The sequence below is a fragment of the Haemaphysalis longicornis genome, unplaced genomic scaffold, assembly GCF_048455015.1.
Source record: "Haemaphysalis longicornis isolate Haplotype H1 unplaced genomic scaffold, Haemaphysalis longicornis Haplotype H1 scaffold_9, whole genome shotgun sequence".
Lineage (NCBI taxonomy): Eukaryota > Metazoa > Arthropoda > Arachnida > Ixodida > Ixodidae > Haemaphysalis > Haemaphysalis longicornis.
In genome coordinates this window covers 134,337,644-134,364,326 of record NW_027526460.1, presented here as the reverse complement: position 1 = coordinate 134,364,326, position 26,683 = coordinate 134,337,644, and the positions used below count along the sequence as shown (strand labels likewise).

Genomic DNA, 26,683 nt, shown 5'->3' with positions numbered 1-26,683 from the left:
CCAGTGTAATTAGAGATAACTGGTCATTTTTGGAGGAACAGTCATAAAATTGTAATCTCTATATTTTCCAATACTACGAACCCTGGTGAATGCGATCAGAGAATCCATTTTCTGACGCTCTGCGTGGAACTAATCTTATAGCTCATTAAGCACCATTGCCAAGGAACCATTTCAAATGCCCATTTCGAACACCAAAGTTTGATGAGCTGTAAAATTAGGTCCAAGCGGTGCACACAAAAAAAAGAAAAAAAAAAAGAAAACACTTTTCTTATGGCACTTACCAGGGTTCATAGTATTGGAAAATATAAAGATTAGTTTTATGACTAACATTGTCTTGTCAATTGTTCCTCCAGAAATGACCAATTATCTTGGTAACGTAATTGCCTGGCTCAAAAAGTAATGGCATATTTGAAATAAGTGGGAAAAAAAGCAGCAAAACTAACAAGTTTCACACAGTTTCCTTAAAAATGAAAGGAAGCTGTTTTAAGAGCAGTGTCCCCCCTTAAAAGGCTTTGGCTACACAGTACACATCAGATTAGTGATGCCTGGACGGCTTGGCTGCACCAACTGCAGGATATTGTGCGAAAACAGAATATACGCCCGAGCTCAGAGCTTTTTTCATGCTATTTCATGCTAAATAAAGTGCGCTGATTGCCGCGCTGTGTTTCCTACTTCCTGCGTTTTGAAGAACCAATCAGTAAGCTAGCACCTCTTGTCACGGTCCCAGAAAGCTCTCAGTGGTGCGTAAAGGTATCAGATAAGCTTCAGATGGGCGTATTTTATATTCCGAATTACAGCCTGATATGCCGAACTGTTCCGTGAACCCTAAAGTGTTCGATATACATGGGTCCGACAGTCCTTCCTATTTTTCCTCCATAACCCTGAGCTGCGAGGCACAGTGCTTTGGCCCGAAATAGGGTTTGTTGTATAGTACCCGGCCTAAAGAATGGTTTTCTGCAGACCCCTAAGAGTTGCCCAATCTAATGACTCCACGACAACTCAGCAAGCCACTGTGACCTCTCCAGACTGACGTTTGGGCAAAAGCTGTTTCCTCACCCTTGACGTCTGGCTTGACGAGGCTCTCGGGGTTGATGGACTCGACGGTGGCCTCGCCACGCAGTATGCGCTGCGCCGTCTCCTCCAGGCCCAGGTTCTTGGCCCTCTGGGCCAGGGAGCGACCTTTGGACTCCTTGTAGGGGGCAAACTGCAACAGGGGTGCCATGGGGTCGAGTCAACTGATTCACGCACGTCACGTCCGGATGCACTGCACCCGAGTCCAGCTAGCTTAACAGCACGTGCATAGCCATGTGCACGGCAGCGCCAACCGAAAGTAAAACCAGACATAAAGCCTAACATCTAGAGCGGCATTGCGGGAGACAAAGCTAAAACGGTGAATTCTTCACCCGCGGTCAAGCGACAGAGCCGTAACTCGAATCGAAGCGACAATAAAGTGTAACAGCGAGTGTCGCCACACATTGGTAGATTGCAGTGCCGTGAATATACAAATATATCACTTGCCACAGCAGCAGCTGTTTTTTAATGCAGAAAGGGACAAAAAAGTGGGAGAAGCTATCACCCCACCCCCCATCCACCTTCCCACCCTACAATTGGTGACAGCACAAATCGCGAGCGGTGAAACAAAATTAGCGGAGCATGGCTAAGCATTTCTTCCCTCCCAAAAAGAACAGCAAGCAAGGCCCATCTAAATCACAAATAGTTTTAAATAAATCGATCTGGAAACTTATGCTTACTGCATTTTCCTAGGCTGCCCAAATCTCACAAGCAGGAGGCTACATGTCAGTTCCAAATTTTGGTGCAATGCTTTGCCGTGGTAGTGCAAGCCCAACCGAAAGGTACATGCTGGTGAACACGAGAGGTTACCGTACCCGCTTGCCACTAGCGCATATACGTATATGCAGCTGCTGGTGTCAAAATCGTAGATTGCGTATTAACGTGACTAGCTTAAAGGAGCCATGAAGAGAAAACACAAGTTTGGTTCATTCAAAGGATTACCTCATTAGAATGATACTGACGCCACTTTTAACGTAAGCTTCGCTCAAATAAGATACATAATTAGGAAAAAAGGGAATGGCCATGCGACCCACTAGCTCATTTCCCGCAACAGAACCTATGATGTCAGATGAGCCCTGCTGTGCGATTGGTGGAGGGTGGCAAAAGCAAACGCAAATTAGGCAGAGCTTATAAGCTTGCGAAATGAGCTATTTGCGCTTAAACTTAGGCCACATTCTTTTTAAAGCCCAAAGAATGGTCGGACAAACAGTGGAAGTTACAACAGCACACGTAAACATAGAAGTGCCGATGTGTACTGCTGTTGGTACTGCGCGCACTATGCTTGGTTTAGCTGCACAGGACTGCGGGGCTTTGGGGTTGTCTCAGACGACACTGGCCGACTGATGCAAGCGACAATGTCTTACGTGGCCGTATTTGCCGAGCGAGCACCATGTTTCACGAAACGAATACTTTCACAAACAAACCAAAGGCAGGAAACGGCTTGCCACGGTGAGGTGGCGCCATCTAGGTTAACTAACGGTAAACAAGGCCTGTGATGTCCTTTCAGACCTCGAAAACGCACGATTTAGCAGGCAAATAAAAATTTTGACTTTAATTAATTTTTCAGTGAATAAAGCATCGTTTGCATTCGGAGAAGCGCTGCGGGCACTATAAAACACGAAATCTTTCGAATAACCCAAACTCGTGTTTTGTCTTCATGGCTCCTTTAAAATGAGACGGCGAACAACTTCGTAGGTCGCCCACACGTGTATTTTCTACACCGGCAAGCAGTGCGGGGCCCTTTGACTAAGGAAGGAAGGCGAACATCCGATGCTATCATTTCCACCACACTACCACACTCTGCATGCTGCCAACTAAGCATTGTGGGGTTCAATGCGCCAACGCAATGGAGGTGATGAGGCGTGCCATAGTGGAAGGCTTTGGGTTAAGTTTGACCACCTGGGGATCTCGAACACATGGGATTTTTCGCTTTTTGCCTCCATCATAAAAGCGGCCGCGGGGGCCGGGAATCAAACCCGCTTCCTTGGGCTTCGCTGCCGACTAAAAGTACAGGAGTGTAGTACAGTGTACGTTGCAGAGATCAAAGTTAAATGCAAAGTCCTCTGAAAAACCGAAGGCGCTGCCGATGGAGACTCACTTTCAGCCCCCATCCTCCAGCTAGCTGCCCTGGGGAGAGCAGACAGCTTTCGTCGAGGTACGTATAGTCTCACCGGAAGTAGACGATTTTGAGTTGTAGTGAAAAAGACAAAACGCAGGCTGCAAAGGCGACGACTCACTTTTGACTTCCCTGCTTAAGCTCCCCTAAGAAGAGTGAGCAGCCTTTGTCACAGGAGTGAAAGATTGAGCAGAAGAGAAGCGGCACACAATTGTGCGAGCACGATTTTAGAGGCCAAGCCCCTTAGGGGCTGGGGCTCTTGGCATCTCCTGTCATCATCGTAATCGTTGTCTCATGAGGTCACGGTACTAAAACACCGGGAAAATCGTTTACGTCCCACGCTGGAACGTAACGTGTACTAAAAAAACACCGGGACACTCGTTGACGCCTCGCATTAGAGAGCTCTGTCCTGCAAAGAGAAGACTTTTGCAGCAAAGCTGTACACTTGTACCCCCTAACGGTTTCATCTCTGTTGGCAAAAGCGCACAGGCGCCAGAAATACACTTATACACTGCATCCATAGGTTTCATGTTAGTGGAGATGGCCTGGGATTTCTTCATACTGCATAACTCCGTTCGCAAATATTCTTCAAACACTTCTAAATACTCAAATATTCTTTAGATATTCGAATATTCTTGTGGAATAACATTTGCGGAGACAGAGACTCCACCCCTAAAGTGCTTCAAATGGTGGCCACAAAGTGTTGCGGGGCCCCTTTAAGTCGGCTCCGAAATTGCATTGCAAGCACACACAAACCATGAAGTGTGGTCAGATAACCCATGGACTGCAGCCACTAGGTGCACGACAACCCGTGCTCCAAGGCTCTACTCAAGTTTCTGCATGAAACTGGACTTGATGCCTCCCTATGACCTGCCCTCCCACTAGGAAACTCCCCTTGCTTTCCTTACTCTGTTTTCCTATTCCCCTACTTTTTTCACTCTCCAACCTCGTTTTTTTTTTTCATTCCACTAAGCCTTCTTTCATGTGCGCCATGGCAGAATGTCGAAGTAAATAAACAATGAAAGCTTACGTTAGCAAGTCTGCTGTGGGCAAGGTATCACTTTCCCACTCTTTCACTTGCCTTTTGACAGCCTACCACTGCTGGTATACTACAGGTTTTCCCACTCAATTTATTTAAATCGCCATACAATTTAATCCAGGCCCCAGCAACTGTAATCCAAGTGCCATTTAATTTAATGCAGATGCCATCTAATTTAATCCAGGTGCCAACTAATTTAATCCCTTCGCCAACCAAATTAATCCGTATATCAGAAGAATGTTCAGAGGTGTTTTGTGCAAAATTAGGCGCAGCTTTGCAGACTTTGTTGTGCGTAGTGTGATGAAAACGTGGTGTTTCTTGATCCACTATGTGCAAAATATCACATGCGTCCAGCTTAAAGGGACACTGAAGTGATATGTAAACATTGCGGGATTACTAGCGCAAATTGTAGTCCGGAGTCCCCAGGCCATGTTTCGACCACTCTAGGCGCGTTTACGCGATTTTATTTAGTAGAAAAACTAATTCGAAAACGCTGTCCTCCTCTCTTTACGCTCGCCCATTTTCTGTGGCGTTTTCGTGTGACGTCAGGAGGGGATGAGCTGGCAATTGGCTGCGCCACGGCTGCGCTACTGCACGGCTCCCCGGCCGACAGAGTCAGTCGGCCCAGCGTTTCGTCCGCCGGCCGCCGGCGGGTCGTCGCAATCAAGGAGGTTAAAAAAAATTGCGTGGTCGCAATTCGTTCGCTTATAGTTGAAACGAAGCCAGGACACGTTTGTGAATGGAAGAATGTGCCTTTCTTTACTTGGTTTGTTTGTACACTGTATCTAGCTCCAAGTCAAGGTCGCTTCACACAAGCGCTGCACATGCGACGCTTCGCTGACTGGTACGCCAGTAGGAAAATATAAGGCCTCTTGAAGGCGGGAGAAGAGTCAGCGAAGTCAATATAGGTACTAAGCAAATAAAATCAACTGATATTTTTACCGTACAGCGTAAAACTAGGGCGCGGGAAGCACTTTTTTTGCGCTGGGCGAACAAGCACAGCGGTCAGCAGCACGACTACGCATCTGCGAACGCTTTTCCGTCTACAAAATGCAATTGCTAGACGTGAGCTACTGTGTAAACTCGGGCGACGCTTACTGCACGATCGCAGTACAACAAATAGTCACCTAAGCGGCTTGAAATGCCAAAACTAAATAAAAGTGTAAACCGGTTGTACAATATATACCCTATATTAGCAACGCATTCGCGTCCCGCTCCGTGGCCTAGCGGTCTGGGGCGCTGGGATTTCACTCCAAATGTTTTGCGAGTCACGAGTTCGAATCCCCGTGGGTACGTGCTTTTTTTTTTTTGTAAGTTAACTTTTTTGTTTTCCGCCGATGTTTTCTATATTGAGTTCACCTTTTTTGGGGCCGCAACGTTCATGGCTACACGAACTAGTTCACAAAACGCGCGCAGGCTGGCACTGGCGCGCTAGCGAGTTCTCGTTGGCGTGCTGTTGCCATAAGCACCGACTGCTTGCAGGCAGTGGGCACAGGCCAGAATCAACAGACCCTTGGCCTGGTGCGAGCACGCTTTTTACGATACAGGCATGAGTGCGGCAAGCTCCAAATATGGGGGAAAAGCGCATGGCATTTGAGCGTCTGCGGGGACGCTGAGGGCGTTCATGCACTGCGTAGGCCTCGGGTAGTGAATGCTACGATTCCAAGCCGTCCTGGGAGGCTTATCTTACGCATTTTACAGCCGACAGCATGGCAGAAGCGCGGTACGATGATTACTGAGATATTGAGAATGCCCACCCAACAACGCCATTGGTTATGTTTTACAGAACCGAAACCGAAACTGAAACTTGTGTGATTGCTAACATTGGGCATCGTCCAATCACGGCGCCCCTCCTCCCAACGTCACAGCCTTAGTTGGTGCGGCCGCCGCAAACCGCGCATGGTAGTTTTTCTTCTTTCGCGCTTTGTAAAATAATTACCGATTTGTCAACCGGATAAACGATGAAAAGTGTGCTAATTTGAGCCAGTCTACGCAGTGCAAGCAAAAACGGGACCTTGACAAATTCACTTCACTGTCCCTTTAATGGACATTTACTAACACCCGCAGGCAAGGAGAGTGGTCTCGTATGATCCATTGGTGATTGTCTGCGAGATCGTCAGAAGTATTGTCTGCTCGCGTATTCTTACATGGCAGATTTGCCGGCGTACTGGTACGCGAGAAGACGATGGTTCTGTCGTAAGCAGGCAATATTTCTGACGATCTCGCAGATGACATTATAATTTGGAAATATTGCTTAACACTGCATAAAAGCGTTCATTATTTGAAAATCAGAATGCAAAGGGCATTTAAGTAATGCGTTTTTATCAAAGGAGCTTCTGAAGCCATTGTTACGCGAAGAGCAGATGATACTTCTTATGTGAGTTATTGACGGCGATCTCGCAAACGATCAGCTCACAGCACACGGCTCCAACGGTCTGCGTGTGTTAGTAAATGTACCGGGTGCGCAAGGTATTTGGCGATGCTATTCTTTATCGCTATAGACACCAGCAGGCTCATCATATATATTTGGCGTACGGCTTCTTATTCGTCGACCCCTTATGCTTCATACTGCGCAGTTTGTTCAGAGCTGGAAGTGTACAAGTTGAACCAGGAAATAAAATGCCATTCAGTCCTCGTCGCCCTGGTCGTGCACCACGGCGACTTGCAAGTTTCTACCTTTCTGAAAGGAGCGAAGTCTTTCGTTTACAAAGTGCGGACGGAGGTGGTGTGTTGTGGCGGCGACGTGGCGTGTGTAGCGAAAAGGAAAAAGCACAGTCAGTGGTCAGACATCGTCAGAACCCCTTAATTTCTGCGGCGGTGGTGTTATCCGTCCTCCGCAATGAGGGCGACGGCATGCTGGCGCACTTCTTCGCAGGACTCCACGTTAATGCGGCTGGTTACGTGGACGTGCTCACTACCGTTGTAAAGCTATGGATAGAGAGTGTTTCGAAAGAAAGATCATACGTCTTTCAGCAAGGTTCCGCTCCTGCCCACACCGCCTGCGTCACAAAATAGTGCCCGGCTGACAACGTCTGCGACCCCGTCACTCCAAAACTTGTGGCCTCCTAACTCTCCAGATTTAAATCCTCTTTACAATATGTCTGGGGCGTCATTGAGAGAGAGGCCAACAAGGGACTGCATAATACAAAATACTGGCTGAGGGCTGCCGTTTCTAACTCAATGGCTAACATCTCTAAGAAGCACCAGATCCGTGCATGCAGCCGTTTGCAAAGCCCAATCGAATCACTTATTGCTGCCGATGGCGGATTCACTGTGTAGTTACGGAATTAAACCATAACAGAAGTACTTTGCAAAGTTTGGTGAAAATATGTCTGATTTTGCTCGAGATATTCTGTTGTGCCTGTCGCCAACGTATCCGGTACACATAAGCTGTGGCATAAGGTATTTTGCAAACAATGGCTCAAGAAACACCGCGTTGTCACCATACCATGTGCAACAAAGTCCGAGAAGCTGGGCCTCATTTCGCAGAAAACACTCCTGAACATTCTCCTGACAGACGGATTAATTTGGTTGGTGAAGGGCTTAAATTGTTTGGAACCTGGATTAAATTACATGGCATCTGGATTAAATTGAGCGAGAAAACCAGCAGTCAGCAAGAGAAACAAAGCGCTCCTCTCCAAACTTGCAGTTCTCTGTGCCCATTCCCGCCTCCAAGGATGTGGATGGGGAGGAGATGCTCACCAGGTGGTCCAACTCCACGCTGCTGCGGGCACTGATGATGAGCTTCCGCACGTCGGCGTCACCCTTCTTCTCTTTGCTAAGCGTCTGCAGCATGGTCTGGGCCTTCTTCTTCACCTGCCTGCACCACCCCCCAGCAGAGAAGATGTGAAAAAAAAAAAAAAAAGAAATGCAAATTTGGGGGTTAAACGCGACAAAGCTTCACCTACACTACGAGGCCCGCCATAGTAGAGGGCTGCAGATTGATTTCGACCCCCTAGGGTGGACCTTTAACATGCGGAGAAATATCAACACACGGACGTTCCTGCTTTCTTTAATCTGAAAAGCGACCACTGCGTCCAAGATCCAATTTGCGTCCTTGCTTGGCCTCGGCAACACAACGCCACTGAGTTATAATAGGGAACACTGGGAGGAGGAGGACCAGAGGCCACAGGAACACACCATCCCAAACCTTGGTAACGGTTCACTTCTGAAACTGAGCGCTTGCATGCTTGAGCTTATTTGCAGGAGAGATGCTGCCCCGCGAAAGAGAACAGGAAGGCTCACAGCTTGCCCACACAAAAATATTTTCTCCGATTTAAGAGTAGGGGCAGCAGCTTGTTTTAAGATGGTCTCCACCTCCTAAGTGGCGGAAAAATCCCGAGGAGGCCAGGCAGCCACTTTCAGGATTCACGATCCAATGCAACATCAAGGAAGAGAAGGCGAGCAAGAAGATAAACAAGCTGCCCTTCCTGGTCCATGACGCTCACAGCCCCAATCCATTTTGGCCCTCCACGGGCATGCGCCCCATGGGCAAGGCCTTGGAGAGTTTCTGGGGCCGCAACTAAGGCAATTGAGAAACTGCTCCACCGACTGCCGATGCTGGATTTCAGGACAGAGCGCTGCTTGCCAGTCTCGGAATTCAACAGTGGCCCCACACCACTCGCAGAAACCGCAAATGGACCACACTGCGCTAAGTGCGCTGTTCGGTACAACTACAGGCAGGTGATCTAATAGTGACATGCCGCACCGTCTAGGCGCCGCATTTTCTCTACATCCAAAGCAAATGAAATTGGCCAACTCTTACTTGCGGTGTAATTCAGATTAGGCAATCCCTTAGTGCACTGTCTGCCAGGAACAGAGATCATGAGGAAGACAAAATGCCACACACAGTTTGTGGCCTTCGGAATCAGACTTTCCAGGTGTTCCACAGGTAGTGAAGGCTTTTTGTCCGTTCCCACTCAATTTGGACGGGTGAAATCAGCTGGCCATTTGCTAGATTTTCACCTGCTAAACTTGCTAGAATGTCATCCCCGCCAACGTCAGCAATTTGAAGACCAGGATGGTGCAGGAGAACAGTCGTTTCGAAAGCACCTTTCTCAGAAAAGAAAAATGCGCGTAAATTGCCCGATAAAAAATTGCAGCCTGACCTTCACATCCTAAGCTTTAACTTTGTAGAGTAGTTGGAATATTTTTCTAGGTGCCTTAATTATTCTTCTAATATTAAATTTTCAAAGAAATACGTTCAAGTTAAGACTCACTGGCAGCTTGTTCTCAACTCGATAGCTCACTTCTGGCTGCCTCTCATCTCCTCCAACAAAGGAAATCAGATTAGCCCACCTGCACTAGCTTAGCACTGCCTCGAAGCCAAAGGGGTACCAAGGGATCGATCAGGTTTGGGTACAAAGCTTACCTCGGTACCAAGACAACCAGACCAGACCAAGAACAGACTTGGTGCTAGACCTTGGTAACCCCAAAAGGAACTCATGCCCTTCTAATGGTACAACCATGCGCACCAAAAGGTACAGCACCAAAGCCTTGGCTTGAAAGGGCTGCTCCCAAAAGTCAACACACAGCCAAACCAGATGACCGGCAGCTGACTAGCAGTTGGTCCAAAAGATAGCCGTAAAAATACATCATCAAGAATGCAGCGTGACCGCCATTCATCATGCAGCCAGTCAGTGGAAGATCTTCCAGCCGGCCTTGGCACTCCCAGCACTGCCTCACCTAGAGGAGCAGCAGTCATTAGTGAGCCAGGGCACTCTGTGTGGTGCACTGTCGCACTCCCTGCCAGTGCTAGAGCCACTTTTACTGCTTTTGGCACTGAAGAAGTCAATGGCACTCACAATACCGGCGAAAACAACTTTTAAGACATGTAGGAATATTACTTGAAAGCAGTTCACCCACGGGACCATAATATTTTCACATTTCTACACGTAAACAGTTTGAACTATATCTGCTTTTTTTTGTCTCCATTCTGAAAGCATCAAGTTGCACGAGTCAACTTAATATTTCAAACGCAGTGTTTTGGAGTTACCCTTCTTTTTATGCGATCAATTAGATAGCACTACTTCTACCATTTTGTAGGTTGGAGAGCAGTTAGTTTTTGATGGCTCCAGTGCACTACCCCACTGCACCCCAGTACAATCGGAACACAAAGGAAGGGAAGCATGAAACACGTGCTGAACACTCCCAACTCATTCATTTTTGCAGGCCCATAAGGTCATGCACACTGAGAGTCATGGATCAGCGGTAGGTCCTGCAGCTGTTCTTTCTGAATACCTTTCTAGTGTGTGCACCATTTGTGCCAAAGTGAATGAACCTGGCTAACCTTCCTAGGCCCTCCCCTAGTTCACTGATGGGGTCAGCTTGGTACCCTTTCCCATTCTCCCCAGAGTTACTCAATGTACACCCTTTGCGAAACCCCCATAGGCCCCATGTATCAAAAACCGGTTCACGGTATGCCCCGTGAACTGAGGGCAAACCAGGGCAAAATTGACGGAACTTGACCAACTTGCCATCTGTTGACCACAGGCGCTAGCTGCCACTGCCTTAAGGCATAAAAGAAAAACCGTGGAAGCATTAGTAAACATGACTTAACTTTAATGTTTGCCAATTTGAAACGCAAGCTTTAAAACGTTTCGCAAAGATCAGTTTTTGTCCCCTAGGTGTCACACCAATACACTTACCCAACAGCTTCAATGAGGGAGGGGTGTTTGCACTGTGCAGATTCTGAAGCAGAATTTGGCATCTGGGGCGTGTTTAACCCTCCCCCCTTGCTTGCACTCACATGAGGCCTGTGTAGGTGTCCTGGATGTTCTGCAGGCCGTCTGCCTGCAGGCCCCCTGTCTGCTCACGCCGGTAGCGGGCCATGAACGGGATGGTGCAGTCCTTGCTCAGCATGTCGACCACGTTGCGCACCACGTCCACCTGTACGCCCACGGCCGAGGCCACCGCCTCCTCCACCCGCCAGCCGTACCGGGCCTCCCACTCTGCCTCCACGTCAATGGCTGCATCCGGTGTCGACCCTGCCCCGGCACTCGGCACCTGGGAAAAGCAGAGGGGACAGGGTCAGCCCTTGCGGCACTCCGTTCCCACCGCGTCTTCACCGCAGTTCAAAATGCATCTTGGCGGTGAAGTGGGCAGCCCCCACACGCATTTCTTCAACTGCGTTGAACAGCGGCTGTTAAATAAAACAAACAATTGTGGAGTTTAACGTGCAAAAATAGCACCTTGGCTATGAGGCACATTGTAGTAGAGGGCTCCAGATCAATTTAAACCACCTTGGTATCTTACATGTGCACTGAAATCTCACCACACAGGTGTTTGCGTTTTTGCTTTTCCGTCCCATCTAAAAAACGGCCACCATGACTGCTATCGAACACGCGTAATTGTCCTCAGAACCCCACCGTCTTAGCCACTGAGCCACCACGACAGGTGCCTCCCAAAATAAAATATTCGAAATAAAATATTCGAAAATCAAATACAATATTCGAAATCTTTCGAATGGATAGTTCTCGAAGTGAATACGAAATAACATATTTCTTATTCGAGTAATATTCAAACTTTTCGAATATTCGCACACCCCTACTTTTTGCTGATGGCAAAAGGGCCTGTGTATGTGGCCAAAAACTACTGGACACCCCTTGTGAATCGGATTCCAAAGCCAGACATGATTCCCCACAGCATAAGAGGTGGATGGGTGTCATTGGTCGTACCGCGATTTCATTCGAAGCCTGAGAGGTCAGTATGCGAAGACGAGCCAGTCGACGGGCTTCTCTGGCGCGGCAGAGAGTCCGAGAGACCGACACATCATGGTGTACAGAAACCGGGAGGATCGTGTCGAGAAAACTCGAACAAGGACGGACATAAAGCAAGGAGAAAGGGGCGTACCCTGTTATCTCGTGCTTGGTGGTGTTGCAAGCATACGTGACCAAAGGCACCACCGCATCCCTGTTTTTGTGATCTGAATCAACACACAGAGACATCATGTTTCTAATCGTCCGTTCATTTGTGGATGATAGGGCATTGAATGTCTGTGTTTGGAGCCACACTAACAGAGGAGTTCTTCTACGACATCAGCTGTGAACTGTCTCTCTCGGTCTCTAAGACACGGGGTACACCATGGTTGAGAACAATGCACTTCAAGAGAAAATGAAAAAGATCTGCTGCTTTTGCGGACACAGTGGCAGATGTTTCAGCATAATGTGTCAAGTAGTCAACACGCATGAGTATCCAGCGGTTTCCGATGGAGGACTTTGGGAACAGGGCAATCAAATCGACACCCACTTTCTCGAAAGCTGCCTTACGGGGATTGACAGGATACAAGGGACTTGGAGAAGGAATGTTAAGGTGCTTATCCGTTGACAATGGTGGCAGCTGACAACACACCGCTGAGTATTGCAACCAAGTTGGACTCGCATGGCACTGACTGGGCATCCTGGCATTCTATGGCACCGCTGCTCTCTGCCTGCTGTAAGTTCAACTCCAGGCCATCAACTGTGCCTTCAATTGTAGCACTACGCAGATACTGGCTTGCATATGTGTCCCCAGCACTTGAGTTATGTACTCTCAGTTGATAGGCCTTGTTTTTTGTGCTGCTTTGCAGTAGTTTCCTCTAAGGCTTGCATCAGTTGGTTTAGGAATGACATCCACTCCCACCAAGCCATCCAAACCACCAAATACTCGCACACATCGGAGTGCTTCAACGTAACAGAGTGGCTGCCTGAATAGACTGGGTCCACGGACATGAGACCGACCAGGCCTCTCACAGTGTGGCTCAGGAATCTACCGCCTCGTCCCAGTGCTTTCCTGTCATGCAACACAGTTCCACACGTGACCAGAACGGGGGAGCTCTGCTCACGGTTCATGGCCCAAAGTAAGTTGCCAGCAGCTGCCAATGATCAGCTCGGCACACTCTAAGCAGCAACGGCTGTAATGAGCAAAAATGGAGCAGACTTTCACCTGGAGGTTGGCTTTCTTAAGCAGGCCCACAGCAGACTTGCGAGGCCGTGCCACTTTCTTCTTGGGCTGCAAACAGGGCAGGCATGCGAAGCATGTGATGCCAATGCCTTCCCAGGCAACAAGAACAGGTGAGCCACACCCGTGCAATACAACAAATTCCTGACACAGATTCCTGACACAGGGCTCCAATAAAAGAGCCAAAAGCATGCCATTGCATGCACGGTATTTTGCAGTCCCCTGACCTTGCGCCAAATAGGTAAGCCATGCAGACAGCTAAGAGGAAAAGAGAGGGAACTGGGGTGTGGCTAAATTGGTACCAAGCAACAGCTACCTTCTGTCAACACTACGGTAATCACCCGTTTGTCCATTTTCCACTCCCACCTCCCTGTCTTCCAGATACGTGTTTGAAAATCCTGCTATCCCTGCTTTTGCCAGCACCGTTCATTACACGCAACATTGGTTACGTGAATAATGAGGAATTGAATACTGCGCAAGCCACACCGTTATGAAGGAAATGCGACACCACTCTTGGCTGTAAATCTGTCACTAAAAAAGGTTGTTGCGAACGAGGGCTCGCATGCAAGTACATAAGCTGGTGCTGTTTGTGCATGCTGGGTATGATTTCTTGGTGGAGCAAAATTTCAGTATAGGAAGGAAAGTGCCGATATTAGTGCATTTTTTTAAATTGAGGCTTCACTCTACTGCTGGCCAAGTCGTAACTCTATACTTCATGCTGTCAACCTGAGTATCGTGCTGTGTTGAGTATACATGCTACTGTCTGCTCGGACTGTACTGCTCTTGTTGCAATTTGAGTTTGTGTTCTCTTGTGTCCTCTCCCCACCCCCCCCCGTCCCAACTGCAACACCATATTGGCACTGTGGATACCAAATAAATAGATAAAAATAATATCATAATAAACAAGGCCGCTGAGAACTGCCATCGACAGCAGAATACACATTTACCAATTAGGTTACACTTTGTCACACTGGAAAGACACATGCGCACGTCGACGAAAAGGAAGCCCTACGTCGTAATCTGCACTATGCAATATATGCAGCACTACAAACGGGTTCTTTCATTTATGCGGTGCTTGTGGCTTAGTGCAGTGGCATCAAAAAATTATGAGGACGTGTAAGAACACCTTTCGATATAGTGAATGATGCGGAAGCGTCAGTGTCTCAATTGCCTAACGCACTCTCTCATTATCAACATCATCCTTTCTCCTTTTCTTTTCCGTTAAGCCTGGGCAAAGGCTTAACAGTGCATAGCTGCAATTACGATGTGCAAAGCTGTCACGTCAATTCATCATGCGGATTGGACACACAGAAAAAACCCTTTAATAGATGGCGACGGTATTAAGGCACAAGACAAAAACGGTAAAGAGTCATGGAAGCGTTCTGGCGGTTTGAGTTCGCGTTTAAATCTTCGAGTGTGACGTAGCCTCACGTTACAGTCGATGCGTCTCGTCACGTCTCGTAGAGGCTTGCAGGACGTGGGCCCAGCCGACGCTGCCAACAACCAAGGGAGCGTAGCCCTAGTTGCAATGTGGAACTGGCGTCGCAGCGTAGCCCGAACGTCCCAGCCCGGTAGCTTAGTTGGTAACCTGGAGCCGCTGACGGTGCGCTGCCGCGGGGTCTCCCTCCAGGATCGCAGCCTGGAGCTCCAGTCAGTAGGCCTGAGGCGTCGTCAGGCCCCGATCACGCTGGGATCGGTTCCAGGAGTGTCGCCTGGTCTTCTTCCTTCGTCCCCACGCTCGCCTCGTTCCTCTTCTTCTTCCAGTCTCGATGTTCCTTTCCTTGTTTGCCCACTTGTTACCTTCTTGATTGCCACATACCCGTTCGGGGGGTTACTTATGACAATATACCTCCCCCTTTCAAGCGTTTTTTCCCTAAAAACGGCTCACTTTCCCAAAAAATCATGCCCGCTTTGTTGAATTGAAGGGACTCTTGGTTCGAATGCAGTCTCTTCTAAAACTTCCTGTCACACCACAAAATCCTAATCCAGTATAACTTAAACAGTTCGCTAACACCGTTCACTGTTCCGTTCAAATTTTCCAAGTGTCCACAGTTCTCAGACCCTAAAGTATCCACCTGAACACTGCACGGTATAATTCACAAGATCTGCCGAACACCGGCATATTCAAACTCTTAAATACCCAAAGAACAATTACAGTTTACACAATCACTGTTCATAACATCTCCCCCTGCACTTGCCTTCCCAGTCACATGATAACAGTAACTGTACTAATGCGCAGTGGTACTCTCGCAGTAACTCTTGATGAATTGGCGACATCTCCGTGCGCTGTATCGTCCAGTCGTAGGATGCTTGCTGCACTCTGTCAGCCGCTCGGAGACCACTTGTCCTCTTCTCGCGTGTCTTGGGCTACCACGGCCTTTGGAAAAAACTTGCTTGCAAACCTTGCAGGACTTGACATATCTTCTTGCATCACTTTGCACGCCTGGCCAAAAGAAATCTTCGGCGATTCTCCTGATGGTTTCACAAATCCCTCGATGGCCTGCCACGATGTTTTTGTGTGCTAAAGCCAGGAGCTCCTGCCGTATATTTTGCGGTGCGACAAGCTGCATAACTACTCGTCCGGAGCGGTATATGCACCTCCGGTAAAGAAGTTCATTCTGAACTATAAACATGTAAACGGCACGATGTCCTCTCCATTCCACCCCTACTTGCTGATAACAGCCCTGCAGTGTCCGATCTTGCATCTGGTGCTTGGCTAACTCACGAGAGTTTAGCGCAAGGGGTTGATTGAGTGAAGCTTTTGGAGTGGTCTGCTCCTCCACCACCTTGACGGTTGCTTCAACGGCTGCTGACATTTCCACTTGGGCATACTCTATGTGCGGTAAATCACCATTTGTCTTGTGTAGTTCTTCTGATATGCTGCGGCGACTTCCTTTCTCCCTGATTTGCGCCTTGCAAATCCATTGGGGGTCGGGAGCGTCTACATCTCGAACACCTGGAACATTCCCCAATATCAGGTCCGTCATATAAAGGGTTCTCTAGGCATTTTGCACTAACGCTCCCAGAATAATAGGGTGTTGAGATCTCTATGATGGCTTCCGGTAACCACTTGATGGTATTGTCAACGAAAATAACTGGTGACGTCTTTCCTGTCAGATCTTCATCACGTACCAAACTCCTTCTAACCAGCACCGTGTTCGCACCACTATCCCTCAATAACGTGATCTTCTTCCCTCTGACTACTCCCTCACTGATTGGCATTCTGTCCATATTGTTCATCTCCGTCATACATGCTCCTACTGTTCCGACTTCATCTCCTTTTGCTTGAGCATCATTCGGCCGTTGCGCTGGTTTTGAATGTGGAGACACCATGCTCGCAACTATGTCTTGAGTCTTAAAGCGACAGGCCTCAGTCCTGTGTCCCCTCCTATCGCAGACTTGGCAAATCAGGTCAGATTTGGTGCCTTCAAAGTTAATGCGGCAATCCGCGGCTAAATGGCCAATGCCATCACAGAGGAAGCATCTCCTACGACCCTGTTTGGTGATGCGGAGCTTCCTAAATTCTGGCGCGTTTCCTCCACTTGCCGGCTGTTCTTGTTCATCCGTCACCTTACCAAAGTTTTTAAAGCCCTGCGCCTCCAGGAACCCGTCAGTCGACTCGGCCAGGTCGTCGAGAGCATGCAGTCGCTTTTCTTTAAGAAACACGACTAACTTGGGATTACAACAATTTAAAAATTGCTCTGCGACAACACGATTTCTGATCGCTGCATAAGTTTTCTCAGTTCCAGAAAGCTCCATCCACCGATCGAAGTAATTACTGATTCGTGCTGCGAACTGTCGACCGGTTTCAGCATCTTCTGGTTGGCAACACCTAAACTTTTCTCTGAAACCTTCCGCAGTCAAGCGAAACCTCTCCAGTAACGCAATCTTCACCTTGTCGTAGTCGTGTGAGTCGGATGGTGGCATTCGGCCGAAAACACTTAATGCTTCGCCTGCCAAACACAAGCTCAAAGCCGTAGCCCATTCAGACTTTTCCCAGCCCTGGCCAGTGGCTATCCTCTCAAAACGTTGCAGGTAGGCATCCAAGTCGTCTCGCTTTTCATCGAACGGTGCCATCAACTTTTTGGGACTGATCTTTGGGGCTCGAGGTGATACGGAACCTGATGCTTCTCCAGTCTGCACTACTGCCCCCTGCGAAGCATATTCAGCGAGCTGCAGTTTAAGTTCCAGTATTTTCTGTTCTCTCTCTGCTCTTTCCTGCTCTCGTTCGGCTCTCTTCTGCTCCTCCTGGGCTGCTCTTTCATACATTGCCAGCGCCTCCTCCTTTGTCAATCCTAGTGCCTCAGTAAGGGCTACCAGTTTTTCTGGGTCCATGATCCACCTGGCTGAATTGACAGTGACAATGAAAATTGATTGATCCTGGCAGGCTCGCCAAAATTGTCACGTCAATTCATCATGCGGATTGGACACACAGAAAAAACCGTTTAATAGATGGCGACGGTATTAAGGCACAAGACAAAAACGGTAAAGAGTCATGGAAGCGTTCTGGCGGTTTGAGTTCGCGTTTAAATCTTCGAGTGTGACGTAGCCTCACGTTACAGTCGATGCGTCTCGTCACGTCTCGTAGAGGCTTGCAGGACGTGGGCCCAGCCGACGCTGCCAACAGCCAAGGGAGCGTAGCCCTAGTTGCAATGTGGAACTGGCGTCGCAGCGTAGCCCGAACGTCCCAGCCCGGTAGCTTAGTTGGTAACCTGGAGCCGCCGACGGTGCGCTGCCGCGGGGTCTCCCTCCAGGATCGCAGCCTGGAGCTCCAGTCAGTAGGCCTGAGGCGTCGTCAGGCCCCGATCACGCTGGGATCAGTTCCAGGAGCGTCGCCTGGTCTTCTTCCTTCGTCCCCACGCTCGCCTCGTTCCTCTTCTTCTTCCGGTCTCGATGTTCCTTTCCTTGTTTGCCCACTTGTTACCTTCTTGATTGCCACATACCCGTTCGGGGGGTTACTTATGACAAAAGCAATGTCAGGTAGCATTTCGGCTGGCGTAGCCGCAAATTTTCCCGCCATTTTTTTGCCGGGCTACCATGGTTGCCAGACCAGGACTGCCCTCTGTTGATTAGCTCGCATCATTCGTAAAGGCCGCGGATCTGCCAGCCCGCTCTGGTTACAAACCCCTGGGCTCGAGCCCGGGTTTTTTTTCGCTTCGTCCCCATGGGAGGTACTACAAACGTATGGGGCCCGTAAATGCAGTCCATAAAGGGGAAGGCAGTCATGGTCTGGCAACCATGGGGACGAAGCGAAAAAAAAACCCGGGCTCGCGCCCGAGCCCGTGGCGCGAGCGCGCAGGGGTTTAACCAGAGCGGGCTGACAGATTCGCTACCTTTACAGAAGATGCGAGCTAATCAACAGAGGGCAGTCCTGGTCTGGCAACCATGGTAGCCCGGCGAAAAAATGGCGGGAAAATTTGCGGGTACGCCAGCCGAAATGCTACCGGCCTAACACTAGGTAGGCACATACCCTGTTCACAGTGCTTGCACGCTAACTGTTGGGGTCGTGCCGCACTATCAGTGATTCGGGTGTATGCCACACGATGGCGCTACTACCAACAGGCCGACACACAGCACCTGTGCCCACCACATCCCCAAGCAAAGAGGACATTTAGCAGGAAAATACTTTTCTGCTCGCCCAACTGCTATTTCTGTAATTTCTCACTTAGGCCTCAGTACATCCTCCAATGTGTGCTTCTAAGTCGACGCCCCCAATGCATTCCCTAGTTTCAACTTCGGTCAACTACAGCCATTAAGCTGTGGCTGCATTGGGCAGCAAGCCCAAGTGGTTCAATTCCCACCCAGACCAAAAAGTTACCCAACTTTGCTTTTTCAATTTTCAACCCAACTACGTTACTTTCTTTCTCTCTGTGCTGTCAGCCATTTTGTCTGCCACCTCTTGCATATGACTAAGGGCAGTTGATCTTCGATGAACCCTCATTCACTCTTTGCCAGTTAAAAGAAACAACACGTCTAATTTTCTCTTCACTGCCTCACCACCTCCAAAAAAGTCAGTGCTATGGTTACCTTTGTCAGCTGTGTCTCATTTATGGCAAAATATGTACCAACTTCTAAGAAACTGAGTGGCAACCACTTAAGGACACCATGAATTTCAGTCACTGAGTGAGTTGCCGATTGACTGGGATTGACTGATTGACTCAAACTGCAAACTGTTTGTAGTTGGTAGATTATAATCCTTTATTTATTTGATTGGCCGTGTTGTCAACTCTTGGCCAAGCGCAGCCGCTGGGTGTGTGCTACCCTGTCTCTGTCCACTCAAAATGAGCTGTACATCACCATGCCTTTGCGGGAACCCTAACTGCACCAAACACCATGAGTGCAGCAACCTCGCAGCTAACACAGTCCAAACTGGAATGAGGCTCCTGAGGGTAAATCAAGGAGTGCATGCAAGTTGATGATGCTCACCACGCTGCCATCGAGGGCCACGACGTCGGGCTTGTCCGTGCGGGCCCGCTTCAGTGGCTTGGCTTCAGCCGCATCCAAGGGCCCTTCTAGTGGTATGTAGTCCGGTAAGCTCACTTTTCGTTTCCGGCCAGGCTTCGGCGCTGCTTTGCTGGCCGGATTATTCACAGGAACCTGCAGGTTTGTTCAGGAAAGTGAAAACATGAGCACACTGATAACTCGCAGCTTAGTTGTGGCACTGAGAGTACTGCAACCAAGAACCAGCACAGAACAGAGGCCCCAGGTAGCAGTGCTTGCCAGCCGATAAGACTCTACCGGTGTACCATGCCAGCTGCTCGATATTCTCAGCATTGAAACTACCATCCATGCTGCCCTTTCCTGTACAAACTCCCCGAGGAGAATGGCTGAGCTGAATGCGCAGCTGGTCTCAGCGTAACTGGGCATACGTGAAGCCTGAGGTGCCACTCAGCCAACACTGTGGGAATGCCTTAGATAACAGTGATTGCGGGGCAGGCTAGAACCCGCAGCAGATCTTGAAAGTGATAAAGAGCGAGTTGACCTTCCCACAGAAATTCACTTGGTGCATGAAATGAAAAACGTTAAGTTTGCAAACTGAGTGAAGGTATGACGTGAGCAAGCCAGCAAACAAGATGGCCTCACAGGGTGTAGCATTTAGATTCTGTGCAGTCTTGGTGAATGCCCAGCATGTGTGCATTATAGTGCCCAGAGCAAAATGACCCCCCTCCCCCAGATCTGTACCATTGCAATACTTGGCCAATTCACCCCCTGTGTGTGTCACGTGTGAGTACTGTGACAGCATGGTTCTCAGGAAGCAATGGGACATTGCTGTTTCCAGTAAAACCACAATCGGCAAGCCCTTGTGAATTTTCATTCCGTCTCCAGGACCAAAACAGGTCTTTTGTGGCCTGTCACGGTCCGAAGGGCAGAACCATGGCTCATACAGAAAGCAGCGTGCCTTACTGTCAGCCCAGAATCGTGGCCAGGTTGCTACTTCGAAGAATCTGCCTACCATCCCACAAACAGGCAAAACCACTTTACTGTTTTTATTTCTGTGTTATATGTGTCTACATGTGCACAAAAATTTGAGTCATGGCACTACAAAACGCATTTTCCACCTGCAACACATCAAGCAACAGTGTTAAGGAGAAGGTAACAACTATGATTATTGCACGAAGGTGCCCACGGCAAGCTAGCTGTCAGCTTAGCATCCAGTGCGTGGAAACCAGAGCCATTGGGATCAGCTCGTACGAATGCATTGCTACAGACCCAAAAACAATAACCACAATACTGCTAGCATTGAATTCCACTACCCAGAAAAGGGCTTGTGCCTTTCAAGCGGCCATTAGTCCCTTCTCAACAATGGCCACCGCAGTCTACAGTCTAACCTTTTGTTTCCTGCGCTTGCCTGTCTTCTCAGTTTTGATGTGTCCAAACTATTTCTAAAAAATAAACTGCCGTTGCCTACTTTTTGTCACGCTTTCTTATAGTTTCTTTCCCCTTTAAACCAACTGAAGATTCGAATTAAATTCCAAGAAACACGCACAAATCTGGCACACAGAACTGCAGCATCTAGAAAGTCACTTGCCAGGTGATAGCAGCACAACTTTACTGCTACTGTCGCCAACACATTGTACAGAATTTGGGGCACAATGGTGTCCATTCTAACAGCTCTGCACCACATGGATGTATAAAAATAATGTGCTGTATGTTTGAAACTCCTTCCACTCACAAGTTTTTAGGCCCACTTTAAGTAAAAGCTCAGGTAAATGAGGACAGTATTCAAAATTCTGCAGCGACGAAGTCTGGAAAAAACCCAGTGGAATGTCTTACTTTAATTTTGTCACGGAAATACGGAAACTGTTTCCCATATGAACAAAGCAACAGGTGAAAGCTGAAGTCAGTGTCCATCCAACCATTAAAACTCAAGCTTCGTGTCTAAATGATAGGCTTGCTAATGCTATCTACAAATGTCTGTGGCATTAAAAAGCCGTTCTTCGCTACCACCTAGACTGTCAGAGGTACTGCCTGTTTGTTCTTCCGCATACCTGCTGACAATACACAAGTGACAGCAGCTCCCAACTCCAACACCAAAGTTTGCAGGCCTGACCTACCAAAGCAACATGCAGGCTTGAAGATGCCTCATAATGTGGGGCAATGAATTCATTTATACCACCTGGGGGTACTCTAACCCACCCACAACTTGGATGAGTAACTCCTCTCACACTTTTTGCTACTGTCGGAAAAACGACTGCTATGATCTGGTCTCCCAATACTTATCACAGTAAATGCCTTTCATGTTTTTGACTGAAACCAACAGCGGCTTCACGCCCCAGCGTCCTTCCCACAAACGCTAGGGTAACTGGAACAAGGCCTTGCTTACCATCGAAGAATCAAATGCTTGCCACCCAAAGGTCAGAGCTGGCGAGCGAAAGCAGCAAGTCTATAAACAGAGCTTGCTGACACGGTCAGCTAAGGCCTTGCTCACAAATAACATTGATATAAATCATACAAGGGGATTAATGTAACAGTAGACGGGTTAACCCTTAGATATACGCGAATACTGACACAGCTGTTGTCCTGTATAAGATGACCGAAAGGAGCCGCTCCATTTTTGTGGGTAAAGGTGTGAGCAGCAACGCAGCTTCAGCCCCACAACTCCGTGCCAGTCATGCTGTTGTATAAAAATTCCCCATTTCGTCTTCAAGTAAGCAGCATCAAGACCACAACCGTATTTAGTCGAATATCAGGTGATGTTTTTTTTCAAAAATAGTCGTAGTCTCAAAGTCATACCCCGCCTTATAATTGAAGCTCAGTATACATATATAGCCATTTTTTTTACTCTCCAAACTTCACCCTCGCCTTATTATCGAATAAATACGGTACTTGACTCCCTTAGCTGCATTTCCCTGCAGGCACGCCCACTTGTTTGTTTACTCCGTCTATGCAGGCGCTCTTTTTGCCTCGAAGCAGGACTTCACAATAGAGAACTGTGCAAGCCGTACTAACTGCCGGCTTTATGAATGTCTCATAGGGCTTTTTCCCGCACGCACAAGTAACCACAGTGAATGTAAGGTTTGTAGAAACGTACATGCCCTTAACACGAGCTTTATACTGCCCCTAACAAAGTGTACAGCTGGAGCATCGTGTTCTTTTCTGCACCAATGTTCTCCCACAAGCCCCTCTGATGCTGAATTAAACCTTACAGGATTCTGTACCTGCCACCGACTTTTGATTACTGCGTTTGTTTGTCATTTGACAGGTTGTCATGAATAGAGGCGTAAGTCATGGGGACGGGGGGGGGGGGATCAGAGGAGTCCTAACGCCCCCCCCGTAGCGTGGAATACTACTTAAAACCTGAATTATAAAAACACAATGGCCGCCAAAGCAAGACGTGCGTCCCCCTCTGTGATTTTTCCGGAATTACGCCACTGGTCATGAATACATTTATGACCGCCTCGGATTCACCGGCCAACCGACGTGGCGAGACGTCAGAAGCCGGTAACAGAGTATAGCTGTTACTGCAGTACACTTTTCTCACCACCGGACTCTCAGCAGGCGACACCAAGTCAATCACGACCGGCGTCTTTCGTCGCGGAGCCTTCGGAGCCTTGGCTGCCGGCTTGCGCCCTTTGGTTCCCGCCTTGCGGGATGGCGCGGCGGGTACGTAGTCCTCATCCCCGTCGTCATCGTCGACCTCCGGAGACGACGGCGGATCAATCACGTACACACTGTCGTCATCCATGCAGGAGGTGGTCGGAGTCGAGCCCTTCGATGAGCGTGTTCCTCCTACGTGGACCGGCACAACACCGCGCTGTCGTCTGCAACACAAAGGCGTCTTGGCCGCGGCACTCGGAACACCCAGCCGCACGGAACGGAACGTCAGAGGAGTTTACCGGCAACCCGCAGCTAATGCGATGCTACAGAGCCTGCACACCCGACCAAACGCCAAAATTTTCGATTTGGAGAGGCAGGCCACCAAAAGTACAGTGCCCAGTACATTAACCAAGAGCTTCAAAAACTGCGAAGCTGGTAACGGGTGGCCCATAGTAGCCAGGTGTTACTCGTTTAGCCGCTATATCTACAGGCTAACCTACTTCTTTCTCCTGTTACAATTTTATTATTCATACAAAAGCGCGAAAATGCAGCAATGGTGTGCGCCAAATCTGGCTGAATTTACTATTGATTTAAACATTACATTTATGTCACCATCTTGGTAAAGTTAGTTTCGGTTTTGTTTTTTGGCAGTGTCAGTACCCACAAAATGCGTCCGTGATAAAATGAGTCCGTCCTATTCAGGTGCACCACGTGAACTAGTTCAGGTGGTACAGCGCTTCGCCGTTCGTTTCAATGGTGCAGCTCGCGGCACCCGAACCGCGCCGTTCGATTCACCGGGGGTGCCAGTACGGGTGCAGGACGTGCTCACGGCTTCACCTGCACTCTATGCCGAAGAAGAAGAAGAAAACTTTATTAACACTATACCTTTTGACATGCCGCCGTCTTCCCCGACTGAGACGTCAGTCCCTGGAGGTGCCGCTTTACAGTTTGGGGATATCCCTAACAGTGCCGGCTATACTATCGTTCGGGGCACCCGAAACGTGGTTCTGCCGCCGGGATGTATGCTCTGCCCTCCTGCGCTACATTGAAAATTCAAAACGATTATCTTTATGATTGCGATTGGTCACCCTCGCATTTTGATTTGTCAGGATTTTTTTCTTCAAAACCTTTTCCAACCGGTCTAAATTATCTTTACTAAGAGTCTCGTGATTAGATAAGAATTCCATTCATTTTAACAATCCTCTGTTGATTGGGCGATCCCACTGATCTCCACCAGAGTTGCTGGATGGCGCTTCGAGCTCTCCGGCGCACGGCCGCCGGAAGTTCGAGCGCTCGTCCCGGAAGTCGGGCCGTTCCAGCATAGCGCATGCTACGCATGGGCTGGTTTCGCACGCATTCCGCCAAAAATGCCGGCTTGTTGCGCCGTCAACTGCACAAGTAGACCAGAGAAGTCGTCTGGGAAGACGTTCTACTTGGAAGTATATTATATTCTGAACGACGTGCGTGATACGCAGCGAAACGCAAATGTCATATCAGTGTCGTTTTTAAGCTGGGGCTCTTGTTACGCAGATTCCCTCGCTCTAAGCCGGATTTATACCGGCGTTCGGTGGCAAACTTATACCCTAGTTACACGGAGAAAGTAACCGCAGTTAAGTTTAACCGTGGTTATTGCCAACTGCGGTTTTGGATGTTGCACGCGAAATTTCAAGTTTGGTAACCGCAGTCACTTGATTATGAGCGCAACAAAAATAAATTGCCACACTTTTAACTTCACGATAAAGAAAGAGAAGCAGTGTAGACAAAAAGAAATATCGCTAAAGCATTCGCTTCTGACACAAACGCAACGAACTCGTGCGCGGCGAGAAGAGGGGCTTCCCCAACAGCTCGCAACCGGCTTGGTTTGCTTAGGTCTGTTCGGTGTTGGGAACTTTCATCTTAGCATCGCGGTAGATATTTGACCACCGCTATCTCTACAACTGCGAATTACAATCCATAGCACAATTTTTCACCGCACTAACATCCATTTTCTCGAATGCGGAAGTTCTTTTCCGCGATCAGATTGATTTCGAAGAGCGGCGATGCGGTAAGCTGTTGCTGCCGTGGTCTGGGACGGTTCGGGCTGCAAGCAGTGCCGTGCGGGCAGGCGCGCCGGCGCGTTTACAGGCACGGCCGACGCGCGCGCCGATCGTTTCCGTGTGCTGAAAACGCTTCAAGATTGCCTGCTATATCCATTTTTGGCGGACGACGCGCGGAATTTACAAATTTAGCACGGCGTTTGTCGTAGTAGATCGGGCGGATCGGGAAACGAGCCGCTGCTGACGGGCAGTCGCGCTGATTGCGAGAGCGATGCAAAGAACGTAAGCGCGTCTTGGGGACAGCTTTTGGGCGCCCGCTATTTGAGAACCTTTGTCTCTTCCGAACGCCAAGTGATTTTTTTTTTCGCCTCCGCTGATGCGCCGCCACTTGCGTCCGAACTGAATTGTGCGATTTTGAGCACTGCGGCTGCAGAAAGTGCGGTTAGCGTGACCGAACTTAGGTGCCAAGCTCAGTTTGAGCTAACCATGGTTACCGACGTAACCGCAGTTTCATCTGTCGTGTAACGCAGCAAACTGCTGTTTTGTCTAACCGCGGTTTGCTTAACCGTGGTTAACTGTGCCCGTGTAACTAGCTCTCCATCCTCAGGCAGCAGGCTCTGCAGTGACCACTTTACTGACAACTGTTTTGACAGAACGGGCGCACGAACTCGGCTACAGCCTGTCGCCGTGCCCACGTTATTTTCTTTCTAGCATAAATCCCTAGCATAAATTTCTAGCATAAATCCCGTTAGAGCTGTGTCGTCTCTCAAACCAAGACCCAAGTGACATTTTCGTTCTCCTTTGCAATTAAATTCTGCTTCATATTAACGTCGCATATTTCGGTATAGCATATATGTTGCGATCTGAACGCAATGTGTACAGCCAAAATGCAATAAAGTGAGAACAAAATGCCAAAATCCGCCAATGGGGACGCTTATCAGCGGTTGAAAAGCATAGCAGACGCCCGACTTCCGGGACGAGCCGTTGAACTTCCGGTGGCCGTGCGCGCGCCCGGCCGCGACAGCGGCGAAGCGCCATCCAGCAACTAAGTGGAGATCAGTGGGCGATCCCCTGATTGGGTATCTGTCATACCTAAAGGCGCAACAACAACAACAACACAAGGATCCCCTAGTATGTATACCTAACTCTGTATTGTACCTTGAGGCACGATTTAAATTGCTAACTGTTGCGACATTTCTAAAACTGTTTGAATCTCCATTGTGGCCTGACCTTTTTCAAAGATTTACGTGGCCCCGATTTCAGCGTCCTCAATCGGATTGCGTACAGGCATGGCTGCAGCCGCTTCATGCAGATCTTTTTCCACTCCAACCCTATTCTGATAATTTGTCGCCTCGACATAAGCTTGGACAACATTTTTCCTCCGCATGCGAAATTATTGCCGGCCCAATTACTCAATAATTTACTTGAAGATCATTTGGCTACTCT

At 48.7% G+C, this 26,683-nt stretch overlaps 1 protein-coding gene across 2 annotated transcripts in view; it reads right to left on the bottom strand.

Annotated features, from left to right (window-relative positions):
- LOC144153008 (S1 RNA-binding domain-containing protein 1) overlaps positions 1-24,236 on the bottom strand; it is a 99,836-nt gene extending 75,600 nt beyond the window's left edge. Inside the window, exons 1-7 of one of the 2 annotated variants that reach the window (XM_077684631.1) lie at positions 24,087-24,236; positions 23,146-23,425; positions 19,590-19,760; positions 13,149-13,214; positions 10,975-11,231; positions 7,929-8,046; positions 1,057-1,204 (exon numbers count right to left, since the gene is read on the bottom strand). In XM_077684631.1, coding sequence (XP_077540757.1) covers positions 1,057-1,204; positions 7,929-8,046; positions 10,975-11,231; positions 13,149-13,214; positions 19,590-19,760; positions 23,146-23,349 — 964 coding nt within the window. In that variant the 5' untranslated portion in view covers positions 23,350-23,425; positions 24,087-24,236. The remainder of the gene's footprint in view (positions 1-1,056; positions 1,205-7,928; positions 8,047-10,974; positions 11,232-13,148; positions 13,215-19,589; positions 19,761-23,145; positions 23,426-24,086) is intronic. The other variant, XM_077684630.1, reaches the window with a different exon arrangement.
- Between the last annotated feature and the right edge of the window lie 2,447 nt (positions 24,237-26,683).